Genomic DNA, 14,722 nt, shown 5'->3' with positions numbered 1-14,722 from the left:
ATTTGCTTTTCACATTTTAAACATTTACAAATTGACGATTTTTACAACTAAAAACATAAACTATGAATGCTAGTTTTTAATTTATTATTTTATTTCATCCCGTTTCCACATTGTCGTTGCCATAATTTCAATGTTCTGTCTATCATGGTATCATTGGTTGCGCTGTCTTTTTTTCCTTTACCTGCTACGTAATTACTTATTGTATCTGTAACTGTAATAAGTTTATGCGATTATACTAGTAACTTAATTCATCCATCCTCAATTTTTGTTTTCTTCTACTTCTAGATTCAAAACAGGCCGTAGTTTACAAAACGTGACTTTGGGATATATACAACAAAAAAGTGCAGTTCCTTTCATTTTTGTTTTCAATTGTGTCATTTTATGCCATGAAATAATAAACAATCTCCTTTATTTTCCGTTACTTTTACTATACACGCGTATACAAGTAACAGGGTGTCGAAATGTATTGGTGCCGAATTGTCTTGTTACCACATTGGCCCCCTTTTAAAGGTTACAATGAAGTAATTATTTACATAGGCTACAGTGGTAGCCTTTTTAGGCCCTGTGTTTTCACTATAAAAGATCCGTTGATAAAAATGTCAAATTCTGAATTATCAACACCTTTGGGTGTAAATAAAACTGCAAAACACATATGGTGCCGCAGCTTTTTTGATAGAAAAATGGCATTTTTTAAGGGTACTCAACGGTTCCGGAATTTTCGAAATAGTATAAATGAAGAACACCCTTTGCTTAATTTGGCACAGAAAATGTTGCTCGTCACAGAGAGTTTCCTCCAAATTTCTCGCTATTTCTGCACCAATGGCCAACACTCATTTCTCACTATTTCAATTTTGATTCTAATTACCAGGGCAGCAGAAAATAAATTTACTTCTACCTATTATCTGGGTGTGAAATCTAGGTGGCGCCAGTCATCTTTAATTACTTCCTTTTAACCTATAAATATAATGAACTATATATCGAATGGTATTTTTGGCATGGTCGCCTAAAATTAATACAGTTATCTTTCTTTGAATTGAGTGATTACTACAGTTATCTTTCTTTGAAGTGATAACGTGTATAGGTGCAGGATCTCATCTGATGTTAAAAGGAGTTTTGATTTATTCTCGCCGTTTAAAATATAATTCCAAACTACCAGGCTACACGAATATAAAAAAATATGCATCGGGAGATAAAAGGCAAATGCTATTCCAGTCGTAGGCGACCATTCAATAATTCGAGACCCCAGCCAGTATTTTGGCTGATCACGTTTAGCAGATTAAACAAATTTTAATTGTGTGTTTTTTTTTTTAGTTTTATTTCACATTTCCTTTCTATTTGTATTACTTTATTAACGTATTTATAAATTAGAATTAAAAAAAAAGCCAGACAGGCAGGAAATTAATGTCTAATTGTTCCCTAAATTAAGCTCGGAGTTGTTTCACTGCATTCTGTGCATTTAGTGATAAAAATTCTTGTTAAATGTTTGAACAATGTGCACTTTTTTCTGTAACGTTATTGGGCTACTTATGTTTTCGTTTTTCGCATGATTAATCCAGTCCAATTTGGTTGTTGTATAATTATGACACAACACGGGTATTTAATTGTCAGCATCAACTTTTTAGCCTGCAAGAGCTCATCAACTACCTAGTTTTAATTTATACTGTGCTGCTTTTGCTTTTAATAGTTTTCAGTGTTGTTCGTTATATTCTATTTTTTGTGTGGTTGGCATCGTCTGTTTTTTATCTTTAGATAAAACCCCACAAACGATTTGACTGTACATGTTTTTGTATTGAAACATATCGTGATATTGTGTGTTACTGATTGCACTATGTATGCAACTTAGAGAGCAAGAAAATCATAACACGAAATTACATTCTTTAATAAAAAGAAATTTTGTTCCAAGTAGAAATAATTTTACATCTATTGTTTTTAATTAAAAAATTGTATATACATATATTTATCCTGAAAATAGTATGCAATGAAGCTTCAAAAAGAAACTGTACAAGATTGATTTACATCTAAGAAACTTCAGTTCCTTTAATAACTTTCCTATAAAGACTTAATATTCACGAGTATTGGAGTTCTAGAATTAAACTAATGTCATGAAACATTTTGAACACATTACTGACTAGATTTCTATATACTTCTATGACCAACATTTAAGGCATACCATCTAACAATGCAATTTAAAAACACAACATTAATTACTACAAAAATATACATTTCATGGAATATGTTTAGAAATATACAGTTTGTGTTAACTTTATGGTAAAAAATGGTGCATTCATTTCCGAAATAAATAAATGGGGACTGTGTCCATGGGACACAGATGATGCCCCCGCTTGCATATAACGTTATAAAGGGACATAACTCAAGAACTGTAAAAGTGACACTACCAAAATTTGTACTTGATCTGAGTATTGTGGTAATAAGTGTTTTGAATAAGTTTCATAACATTTGGTTGAGGCAAACTGAAGTTAGAGAACGGAAACGAAAAATTCAGCAGTTTTTCCATTTGTAAAGGGGCATAACTCTAGAACGGTAAAAAAGATGCCACCAAAATTCAAACTTGATCTGTGTTTTGTGGTAATAAGCATTGTGTATAAGTTTCATAACATGTGGTTCAGGCAAACAAAAGTTAGAGAATGGAAACGAAAAATTCAGCAATTTTTCCATTTGTAAAGGGGCATAACTGTAGAATGGTAAAAGTGACGCCACCAAAATTCAAACTAGATCTGTGTTTTGTGGTAATAAGCATTGTGTATAAGTTTCATAACATTTGGTTGAGGCAAACTAAAGTTGGAGAACGGAAACGAAAAATTCAGCAATTTTTCCATTTGTAAAGGGGCATAACTCTAGAACGGTAAAAGTGACGCCACCGAAATTCAAAGTTGACCTGTGTTTTGTGATAATAAGCATTGTGTATAAGTTTCATAACATTTGGTTCAGGCAAACTAAAGTTGGAGAACGGAAACGAAAAATTCAGCAATTTTTCCATTTGTAAAGGGGCATAACTCTAGAACGGTAAAAGTGACGCCACCGAAATTCAAAGTTGACCTGTGTTTTGTGATAATAAGCATTGTGTATAAGTTTCATAACATTTGGTTCAGGCAAACAAAAGTTAGAGAATGGAAACGAAAAATTCAGCAATTTTTCCATTTGTAAAGGGGCATAACTCTAGAATGGTAAAAGTGACGCCACCAAAATTCAAACTAGATCTGTGTTTTGTGGTAATAAGCATTGTGTATAAGTTTCATAACATTTGGTTGAGGCAAACTAAAGTTGGAGAACGGAAACGAAAAATTCAGCAATTTTTCCATTTGTAAAGGGGCATAACTCTAGAACGGTAAAAGTGACACTACCAAAATTTGTACTTGATCTGAGTATTGTGGTAATAAGTGTTTTGAATAAGTTTCATAACATTTGGTTGAGGCAAACTGAAGTTAGAGAACGGAAACGAAAAATTCAGCAGTTTTTCCATTTGTAAAGGGGCATAACTCTAGAACGGTAAAAAAGATGCCACCAAAATTCAAACTTGATCTGTGTTTTGTGGTAATAAGCATTGTGTATAAGTTTCATAACATGTGGTTCAGGCAAACAAAAGTTAGAGAATGGAAACAAAAAATTCAGCAATTTTTCCATTTGTAAAGGGGCATAACTCTAGAATGGTAAAAGTGACGCCACCAAAATTCAAACTAGATCTGTGTTTTGTGGTAATAAGCATTGTGTATAAGTTTCATAACATTTGGTTGAGGCAAACTAAAGTTGGAGAACGGAAACGAAAAATTCAGCAATTTTTCCATTTGTAAAGGGGCATAACTCTAGAACGGCAAAAGTGACGCCACCGAAATTCAAAGTTGACCTGTGTTTTGTGATAATAAGCATTGTGTATAAGTTTCATAACATTTGGTTGAGGCAAACAAAAGTTAGAGAACGGAGACCAATTTTGGGACGTACGTACAGACGGACAAGGATAAAACTTAATGCCCCCTCCGCTACGGCGGGGGCATAAATAGGTAAATTACTATTTGCGTACATTATTCTGAACCTATGATCCAATGATTTTGTTTACCAACAACTTTAACAATACTATATAATATCAGTGAAGCTCGTGTTGTTGAATGTGAGCTGATTTTCTACCTTATTCTTTATCAGTGGGATTTCACATTCTATGCGTACGTAAATAGAATTATTTGTATATACTTTTCATTTCTTTCGTATGCATACTATTTCATCTAGGCGCTATGTACTAAACAACACCTCTACAAGTATTAAAATTGCTTAGTTTTCTCTAGAATTTCCGCTAGTCACGAGTCATCACTGCTGTCATTTTTACTGTCATTTTCACCCGCAGCTGTAACTGTTACAGATGGAACTGGTTCACTGCTGGTTTTATCCTCTTTATCACCAGATTCAACTGGTTCTCCTAGATCGGGTTTATTAGTATCTTCTGTGTCATTTCCAAATTTTTCAGCGTCTTTTTCCGTATCCCTATTGTGTTCTGATCTATTATCTTTCTCTAGTTTGTTATCTACATTCTCATCTTCTAGTATTTCATTTATTTCGTCCTCAATTTTTTCTGCAACCCTTGCTGGGTCTTTATCATCTTTCTTTTCTACTAATGGAACCTCTTCTGCCCTGTTAGACCTGAGCTTATTTAGAAACTTAAGGCCTCCTCTCTTCTTTGGTTTTGCTTCTTCATTTTCCAACGAGGCTTCATCTTTGGAATGTTTGCGCTTCTTTTCCTTTTTTGGTTTTGTCTCATTTGCACCCTCGTCGGGACTTTGTGCTTTATGAAATGTCATTTTTGCTTTAAATCCTGCAAACGTTGGTCCTGCAACAAACGTGAATTTCATAGCATTAATATTAACAAATCTGAACTATATTATTCATTTTGTATTCAAAATTATTTATTTTGTAAAAATATTTCCTTTCTCTATTGGTACTGTACAGGTATACCTAACAACAAAATTATTTTCATTTACCTGTGTTTAAAGTTATTGCAAATGGATGGTATTTTTGTTCGAGCAAATTGTTTTTCTTTAATTGTTTAACATTTCTTACCGATATAACATGTTACTTTTATTATTCTTCCCTTAGTCTATTTATTTTGTATTTACATTGTGTCATAGGTCAAATTTATTTGTTCAGTGTATGTTCAATGGTGTTAATATGTCCTTTGATTGAGTTAAGCTATTTCAGTTGATATTTTATAGTGTGTCTTTCTATGTTGTGATGTTACACTATTGTTTCAGAAAAAGGGTGAAGGTTTGGTACCATTAAAACGTTTAAACCCGCTGCATTTGTTTGCACCTGTCCTAAGTCAGGAATCTGATGTTCAGTAGTTGTCGTTTGTTGATGTGGTTCATAAGTGTTTCTCGTTTCTCGTTTTTTATATAGATTAGACCGTTGGTTTTCCCGTTTGAATGGTTTTACACTAGTAATTTTTTGGGGCCCTTTATAGCTTACTGTTCGGTGTGAGCCAAGGCTCCGTGTTGAAGACCGTACTGTGACCTATAATGGTTTACTTTTATAAATTTTTACTTGGATGGAGAGTTGTCTCATTGGCACTCATACCACATCTTCTTATATCTATATATTATAACAGAAACACAAAGTCTCGAAGTTGTGATGAAAGGTATTAAGTTGTTTAACGACCGACTTTGTTCATTTATAAAGGAAGCTATTGAACCAAGAGTACTTAATAGAAAAGTTGAAGTCATCTCTTCAAACTTCAAATATTTTACCGACGCAATCCTGATCTACTTTACCGTTATGGACTATCTGCGCCACAGATGATCACGGATATGTTCCGCTGGTTGGATATGTTCTGCTGATCGTAGCCACAAATGATCGATGTGTTCTTCGGTGTAAATGTTGACAAAACATATACCAAGAAGATATGAATGATTTGGAATGACAAATAGACATTTCAAGATTATCAGACTTTTGATAATAGAAATCACTGAATGAGACACGGGAATATTATTATTTTCATATATTCTGATACCTACGCAAAACTTTGAATTTAAAATAATTAGCATCAGTTTAACATGTGGATGAAGTCTATACAAACTGATAGCAAAATAAATAACAAAATATATAATAATATGAGGATGTTATTATATACCTTTACGGACATGAGCAGTTGGATAATTATGTATATCTCTTCCGAATGGTTTGTTCTTGTAGTAACACCATGTAATCAGGAGAACAATCAGGAATACAATAGCTAGACATACACCAACCAGTATTCCATGGATTCTTGCCATGCTTCGGGCACCTGCTTCGCTTGCCTTACGTGCATCTAAAAAATAAACCTACTATAAAAATAAGGAGATTTGGTATGATTTTCAATGAGAACAATTTTCCATCAGGGACCACAAGACAAGGATTCATCAAATGAAAAAGGATCTTGCCAACATTCACTCAATATATCTTATTTTCCTTTAGAAAATATCAGATTGTATATATATATATAATGTGTATATACTTGATGCATCGTCCATGAGTATTTACTACAATAACTTGATAATAATACTAGTATATAAGTTAGCTGTTTTTTTGTTTAATTACGGAAATGTGATTTATCTGTCCATTAAATAGTCTTCAGTCCAAAAGATGTAAATTACAGAGTTAGTGTTACGTATCTTCTGCTAAAAACTGCGAGTCATCAGCTGACTACTATTGAGATGATACCTTTGTGCTAGCCCTCTACAAAGAGAGGATTGGAATGGTACATTACTGAATTGTGATAAATTGAACAGTGGAAAAAAATCCGGTAAATCTCACCCGAGAAAACTGAGTGAGCAAATCATTATTATTTGTGAACAAGTGAATAACTTCTTCACTGATCTTTTACGTTACTATGATTAAATCACAGCCAGTAGAAGATAAGCATTGTAAACTAGAATTGATTGAATTGGTCAAGTTTGTATAAATTATGTTAAATACCATGACACCTCACTTAACGTACCTTCCCTGGCTTGTATGTCTTTACCAAATGGAGAATCATCACAGACTGGGGAAACTTTTACACTAAAATTGTAGCTCAGTTTCTTCATTTGAAATGCATAGAAATGCGTTTCTACGATTTCAACCGTCATGGTGTTAGTTTGGAAGCACCATTCCGTTGGTAGTTTATGGAAACAACTCAGCTCCTGGAATTGGTATTTGTATGCAATTATTGGTCAAGTAAAAAATAAACCACTTATTTCCAAATACCAAATTAATCACTGTTGAACTGCAACCCAACATACCCCCAAAAACCAAAATACAAACTAAGTTAAGTACAGTTTACCTAGTAGAAAACTTATGTTACCCCTGTCCTATATGATATGATACAGAAGTATAATAAACTTATGTTAGTCCTAATTGAGTGTCTAACATGCAACACATAATGAATATTGACAACATCCAGTAATGACAAATTTAATGGTAAATAAAAAATATGTTCCTTTGTAAAACGAATTCAGGTTAGTATAGATACTATTTTTTTTAAATATTTTATTTATCATCAGATGCTTACCCGTAAAGGATCATCCTCGTGTCCAAAATCCATCCCTGTAAACTGGACCTTTGCATCACAAAGATCTATAAACTGGGAAGTGACAGACATACACATTCCATGGCATTTTTTGTTACCTTTTCCCAGAGCGTACACTAGAGCCGTACAGAATGCTTTTGGTGCTCTCCCTGAGGATGTCAATATGATCTCTTCATCTGGGTGAATTGTAAATATCTTATTACATTCATTATCTGTTGAATTGTCTAACTTGTGTGTAACTGAAAAAGAAGGACTAAAGTGTTGTATCTATTCTGGTATTCAAATCTTTACATAAAGGAAAATTAATACAAGTATGTTAATATTCAAAATAATAAATTATACGTTCCTTTAACAATAAATCTTTACATGCACCTGTCAAAGCAAATGACCAATTGCATGAAGAAAACTTAAATGTACTCTGGTGCACAAATGTGGAATAAATTGCCATCAGAAGTAAAAGATTACAAATCTTTAAAAGATTTTAATGATTAATGTTGTAATTTCTTTTTAATGAGTAGTTTCGTTTCTGAATACTTTCTGAGCTTCATTTTTTGTTAGAATGTCCTCTTTATGATGCTCAAAAGGAAGACTTTTTTCAATACATATCTGACAATTGTTATAATTTTAAAAATTTAAATAAATCTTCTAAATTTTTATGGCTCTTGACTCAAGAAAATGTAACTCTTATGGAAAAACTGGGCTGTTATATTTGTGACTGTTTTGAATTAAGGAGATCAGGTATGCATATAGACACTAAGTCAAGTAAATGATTTGAGAATGAATGCATATAATGCAATTTTATTCTTTTATTCACAAGATATATGTGGTTTTTGGCTCTGATTCTGACCAATGCTATTATACTAAATATATATTTTCAAGTGACTATTATTGTTGTTTTTACCAATTATGTAGATCAATTGTATCTGATTTTATGCCCTCTATGGGCCCTGTAATTTGGGAAATAAAAATATTCTATTCTATTCTAATACTTTGAGCATTTATTGTAAATGATAATATGAATATGCATTTATTAGTTTAAATATTGTAGTTTATCTAATGTTGTATTTCTTGTGTATATTCGGGATGTTTTCAGGACCCTCAGGAAGTTGAGCTATGTTAATGAGGTTATCCTCTTCAAATAAAGGTTATGTTTTTATTGAATCTTCTTCCATGTTCATTAATCATCAGTTTCGTGAAATTTAATGCATGGGAACTATATTACTATCTGTCAGTGTGCAACGATAACAAAATTCGTATTTAAGTTTAAATTTTCGTTGTTTTGTTTTTATAAATGTATTTTACTCGACGCCTTTGGTGGATGGAGTTATTTACAAGGACACTATTCATGTTTAAGCTTGGGGATTTGTGTGATTATTTTATAGTTAAAATATAAAAAGCAACGGGTATGTCAACACGAGACATTACCATGATTAAAGTATCAAGAAAAAGCAGTCGTTTTCATATAAAAAAATATCAAAGAACTGACAATTACCTGCAGATCATCTTGATACAGGGTAAATAGATATAGGAAGATGTGGTATGAGTGCCAATGAGACAACTCTCCATCCAAGTAACAATTTATAAAAGTAAACCATTATAGGTCAAGGTACGGTCTTCAACACGGAGCATTGGCTCACACCAAACAGCAAGCTATAAAGGGCCCCAGAAATTACTAGTGTAAAACCATTCAAACGGGAAACCCAACGGTCTAATCTATATAAAAACGAGAAACGAGAAACACGTATGAACTACATAAACAGACGACAACTACTGTACATCAGATTCCTGACTTAGGACAGGTGCAAACATTTGCAGCGGGATTAAACGTTTTAATGGTACCAAACCTTCTCCCTTTTCTGAAACAATAGTATTACATCACAACATAGAAAGACACACTATAAAATATCAATTGGAAGGCTTAACTCAATCAAAAAACATATTTACGTTACAGACCAGAACACAATATGGTTTTTTTTCTGGAATAATCTTCGTCAGAAACGTTCGTAACTTTAGTTTTGGGAGCCATTTATAAAACCTTGTGAGTATATTTCTAAAACCAAATGGGCCTGAATAGATATAGATCAGCCAAAATTGTACAAGGTGAAAATTGCATAGTTGACTGCGAGTTGTAGCCTCATAGTTTTAGCACTTTTTCAATCATGAACGATTACCCAGCCGACAAGACGAGACCGAAAGGTCGTCACAGAAGAGTATACATAACTTTTCATTTCTATACTAAAGCAGCCTTAAATATTCTTCTTACCTTGTGATTCAACGTGACATATCATCAAAAAGACAATAAGTAAAACAAATTCGAAGCCCTTGACATCAGCCATCTTTTGTACTCGGATAAATGGAAACTGATCTACAAATGACAAAAAGTGTTAATCTTCTACATTAAATGATGCATACTTGTGTTATAATATTACTTCTCGATTGTTACATCACAATGTATATAGGCAAATTAATTAATATAACAGCATGTAAATAACTGCAACATTTATCAACATTTAGTATGTATACTAAACCGTATCAGGTAACAGTTTATTAGTATAGATATCTTCCAATGACCCCACTTAAATAATGTATTAAGTTCCGTATACCGCACAGTTTTGTGTCATGAATTATATTTTATTCTGTAGACTGCTGCATTTTTTTCTTCGTACTTTATATAGAGCGTTCTTGAACTTTTTCTCTCAGACAGCAAGGAATCAGTCCAAGGGGTGCACTGGATAAATGTGTGCAGTCTTTTTTAAACTTATTTAATGTCAATCACTTCAAGTCTTATTAATTAAATGCCACGCTCTTTGTACATTAAATAGTCCATTTACCTGCTCACAATAACTGTGATTGATCTATTGGAACGCTAGATTACTAATCCTACCCATCGCAACCTTATTTTCTGCAAGTAGTGGTCCCGGTCAATATAAATTTACTGCCCGTTTGTATATTGTTAAAAGTTTTAAATAAACTAAAAAGAAACCATCAATCAAAATTACAGGAAGTTTCAACGTCAATTGTCTTTCGTTTTCATATAAAGATGGTCGAATCTCCAAGAATATACTTATACATATTCAAAATAATGATATATAGCGAAAATAAAAATAAATAACAAGAGGATCACCTATGCCTGTATCGTTTACATGGTTAAATTCCATTCTCAATTTTTATTTAAAAGTGTCAGTTTCCTTAAGAGGATCCTCAATTGCACACACTGGTTATTTTTTGTATTTCTGATAATTTTTGTAATTTACACTAATAACCTAGTTCCTAATGTTTTCAAGATAACAGCAAAAAAAACAACAACGGAAGATGAAAAAAAATATATTTCAAGGGCAATAACTCCAAAACAGGTCAACAGATTTTCTGAAATGTTCAGGTTAATTATTAATAGGTCGATATATCGTTGCATTAAAGATCATTAAAATACATATATATATAGTTACCAAATTTTTGACACTTATATTGCTATCGATGTATTTTATGGGAAAATTATGCATAAAAAAATTTTGAAACAAAAATTGAAAATCGTGTCATGTCTCCGTTAATAGTAGACCTCATCATATAGACAATACAGACAAACTTAACTTACAGTCCATAAAGCGGTTTCCGAGGAGATTTGTATTCAAGAAAAGTTTATGGACGTGAGTGCAGCCGTTTGGACCATGTGAGCTTAAACCCGTGTGTTTTTTTATTCGAAGGAAACCGACAATGTATATACAGGCAGTTTAGCTCAAATGTGTGACCTGTATCGAAATCAACCACAAAAATTAACTTTATATTATAGGATATAGCAATGTCACAATCGGCGGTTAACAGATTTATTGTTTTATTACTATAGTTACCATGCATTGCGGCCTAAACTTTCTGTGATATCAAATAGGACATACAGACTTCATTATGATTTCAAACAGAAATTTAATCACAATTGTATCCCCTAATGCACATAAAACACACATTTATCGAATGTCATGATCATCTACAGTAAAATATCGATAAATTCAGCAAGGTTGCTAACGAGTGGTTTATCTGCATATCTTTCAGATACAGCCCGTTTGAAGTGTTTTGACAGTCAATATTTTTTTCATATTTCTTCTTTAAGTTCGAATAATTGATCATGAGCAAATATATTCAATGTTGCTGCTGAGAGGATATGCTATTGTAATATCTAATCGATAATCTATACATATATATTAACTGTTAATCTTTTTTTCGCCAATGGCCATGACATTTGTGTTATTCTAGTGTCTAGGATATTTGGGTTATAGATCATCACCAATTATCCGAAAGTGCTTGATATTCCCATTTTTACACTGGTTTTAATCGATATCTCCTTGTAGTCATCCTACGACATTGAACATCTGCTGTTTACCGTATGTACAACCGGTGTGGAAAGAAAACCTGTCAACCATGATAATTTTATGATCAATATCATCCGATAACATGAATACCTCGCTAGTCCCATGAAAATAAGTCGCTTTTTACCTTCTCTACTGCAGTATTTTTTTATATTATCACTTTTTCTATTATAATATTGAGTATAAAGCAACCGATCAATTTTTTCCACATTACAGTTCAATGTACATCTTTTCAATTTATACGAACACCCAATGATAATTTCCGTAAAAGCAAAACTCGGATGATTGATTCGATCAAACAAAGGCATTTCATACACCAAACAAATTTACCAATACTTTCTTGGATGAAATTCTATCTAAATTCATTGAGTTTGTTTCAAGGAAAAAGGTGATCAAAATCAATACAATGAGGCACTCCAAGGCTTGTGTTGCTATGTAAGAACATATTTAAAGAATATTTGATGCACGTCTTCCGGCAAAAATACATTTATTGTGTATCCATCGGACGGGGTGTGGGTTTCTTCACATTTTTCATGTCTTTGATCTGAAGACATTTTAGATCAAAATTAATAAATAAGTGTTGGTTGACATGTTTCAATATATCAACATTCGAGTTCCTCTTTGCAAAAAAAATTAAATAATTCATTATAATTTAGAAACTCCATCATAATCTATGTAGCATAACTGAGGTCATGGCAATTCAGTCGGCTCACTGTGTAGATCTACTACTGATTGCTTCATTTGTTTGGGTTCGTTTTGCCATTAAATATAAATTCTACATGTGTAAAGATATACATTCTAAACTTTCCTACAAAAATAGCGTTCGATCAGTGCCCTGCTGAGATATGTAATTTGAAACTAGTCTTTGGTATCGATTTCACATGCTTATCTATAATCAAGAAGATAAAATCTTTCACCAAACTAAGAGAAAGGGGATAATAAATGGAAGAACTTTACGACTTGATTAAAACTTACATGAAAGAAGCATTTTGACTGTTCATCGTTACAAGTAATTGATTTTCTAAATTAACATGCTATTACTTTTTATAATTACTTTCTGATTCGGATTTTTTTATTTTTATGTCATTACTTTGATCATGTTGATAGGCGGATGTGTCTAAATATATTATCTATACAACAATTCAGAATCAGTACATCTTTATCAATAGATAAGTTTCTCCCTTGCAGAATACAGTATCATCTCTTATTGACTCTTTAGATCAATTGCTGTTTTTCTACCCTGTCGATTAGTCGATGATGGACATTCAAATTCTTAATCTTCACAATAATATATCTTTAATTACTGAAGAATGGTAAAAAGAATCCAACTACTGCGATCGGTTCACATTTGAATATTTCAGTGATGGCATGTTTTTTTTCTGCATTCGGCCTTCTTTTAAAACTGTGACAAACTTTAGTAATTAGACCAATATAACAAGTCCTCAATAAAACACCTAATGTCTTTTTATTTGGTAAATCATGTAAAAAGTAAAACAACTCTTTTCAAAGCATCGTAGTCATTGTTGTGGTAAACCAATTGTATACCTACTATCACGTAAAGTAGAAAAATAACTTCTGAACTTTTATTTTACCGACTGGTTCAGTCATCATAATTGACCTTCAATACGATGCAAATTCAGATTTGACCTTTTCTATATGCAATAATAATAGTCATGATAGTATTGTGCTCCTTTCAAACAATAATATAAATTCATAACAGATCTAAATTATTTTTTCTGAAGTAAATGTACAAGGTATAAGACTTTATTTCTGCAATTTGTTGTTAATGTTTGAGAAATTATAGTTCATGATGTGCTTTAATAATAAAATATACAATGTCGCCACCTGCCGACATTTTGGTGATCTATTCCAAATCTATCAATATTAAAATAAGATTAAGTAGTAGTGTTGAAAGGATTTTATGTTGTCAAGAGCGAAACTTTGTAGTAATGCACAACACTTTCATTGTATCGCCCTGAAATCACATACATGTAATTTGATTGTTCATATCAGAAATAATTGTGATAACCCGAGTGATAACCAGTTTAGCAATTAAACTATCAAATACATACTTAGAATAACATTTGCAAATGTCAAAACGTTTATCATAAAGGACATCGATAAAATTATGCTTGGTACATTATGCAGTTTTTCCATTACGTTATCTTATTGCCATCCTTTTAGGCATTCGCTCAATTAAAATTAACCCTTGTGTATTTGTTCTGTATTTCTGTTTTTTCTTCACAAATTAATATTCAAACCGGCTGTTGCAGCATGATATGCGTTAAACATTTACATAATATATGTACGGTATTTTTTTCATACATAGCCTTTTACTAAAATTCGATATTTGAAATTCAACGAATGATTTTAAAAATCTTACCTTGCTTTGAAATTAGGAATGTACGTCAACTAATAAACCCAACAAAAACAGATCAATGGAAGCGTACGCGCTTTTCTGACCCAAATATTATTCCAACAGATGCCATCCGGCTTTTGATTCGTTATTTAGAAATGTCTGTGGGGCTCGCCATGGTTGTCATTTTATTTATTAATCAATTAACATCAATTTTCTCTTATTTCTGACACATTGATGAAGTCGACGCAATTTTTAAAAATCAATAACAGAAAAGCAATGCACAATAGATAATCGATTCAAGGTGTTTTAGAAAGTGTTGATAAATTTTCCCCAGTTTCCGCCAGGGGAAAGAAAATATTATCCTTTTCTTAACAATGGGAGAGGAAACGAATATTATGATTTAAAGAGTTTGATGAAAATGTAAAGATTTCAATAATTATTCAAGTGGACGAATGAGTA

At 32.2% G+C, this 14,722-nt stretch overlaps 1 protein-coding gene across 3 annotated transcripts; it reads right to left on the bottom strand.

Moving 5' to 3' along the window:
- Positions 1–1,863: 1,863 nt before the first annotated feature.
- On the bottom strand, positions 1,864–14,437 carry LOC127728722 (uncharacterized). Of its 3 annotated transcripts, none has more exons than XR_007994335.1 (7): positions 14,288–14,437; positions 9,810–9,911; positions 7,529–7,785; positions 6,977–7,160; positions 6,131–6,307; positions 3,863–4,834; positions 1,864–3,057 (listed from the first exon to the last, which is right to left on the bottom strand). XR_007994335.1 is itself a non-coding variant. In XM_052236376.1 (6 exons), the coding sequence occupies exons 2-6, from the start codon at positions 9,880–9,882 to the stop codon at positions 4,308–4,310; spliced, it is 1,218 nt and encodes a 405-aa protein (XP_052092336.1). In that variant the 5' UTR covers positions 9,883–9,911; positions 14,288–14,437; the 3' UTR covers positions 1,864–4,307. The 3 variants fall into 3 exon arrangements, 1 of the variants encoding a protein (XP_052092336.1); XR_007994341.1 differs by having other exon boundaries at positions 1,864–2,896; XM_052236376.1 differs by having other exon boundaries at positions 1,864–4,834.
- Positions 14,438–14,722: the final 285 nt, after the last annotated feature.

The sequence above is a fragment of the Mytilus californianus genome, unplaced genomic scaffold (genome assembly GCF_021869535.1).
Source record: "Mytilus californianus isolate M0D057914Y unplaced genomic scaffold, xbMytCali1.0.p SCAF_1, whole genome shotgun sequence".
NCBI classification, from domain to species: domain Eukaryota; kingdom Metazoa; phylum Mollusca; class Bivalvia; order Mytilida; family Mytilidae; genus Mytilus; species Mytilus californianus.
The sequence above is the reverse complement of the archived record's forward strand: the minus strand, read 5'-3'. Positions and strand labels throughout refer to the sequence as shown.

Excerpts from the sequence above, each read along its gene's own strand:
- LOC127728722 (XM_052236376.1), bottom strand. The coding sequence starts at position 9,882 with ATGGCTGATGTCAAGGGCTTCGAATTTGTTTTACTTATTGTCTTTTTG. Across the intron at positions 7,786-9,809 it reads ATGTCACGTTGAATCACAAG|TTACACACAAGTTAGACAAT; the intron begins GTAAGAAGAATA and ends CTTCTTTTTCAG. Across the intron at positions 6,308-6,976 it reads AGACATACAAGCCAGGGAAG|ATGCACGTAAGGCAAGCGAA; the intron begins GTACGTTAAGTG and ends TTTATTTTTTAG.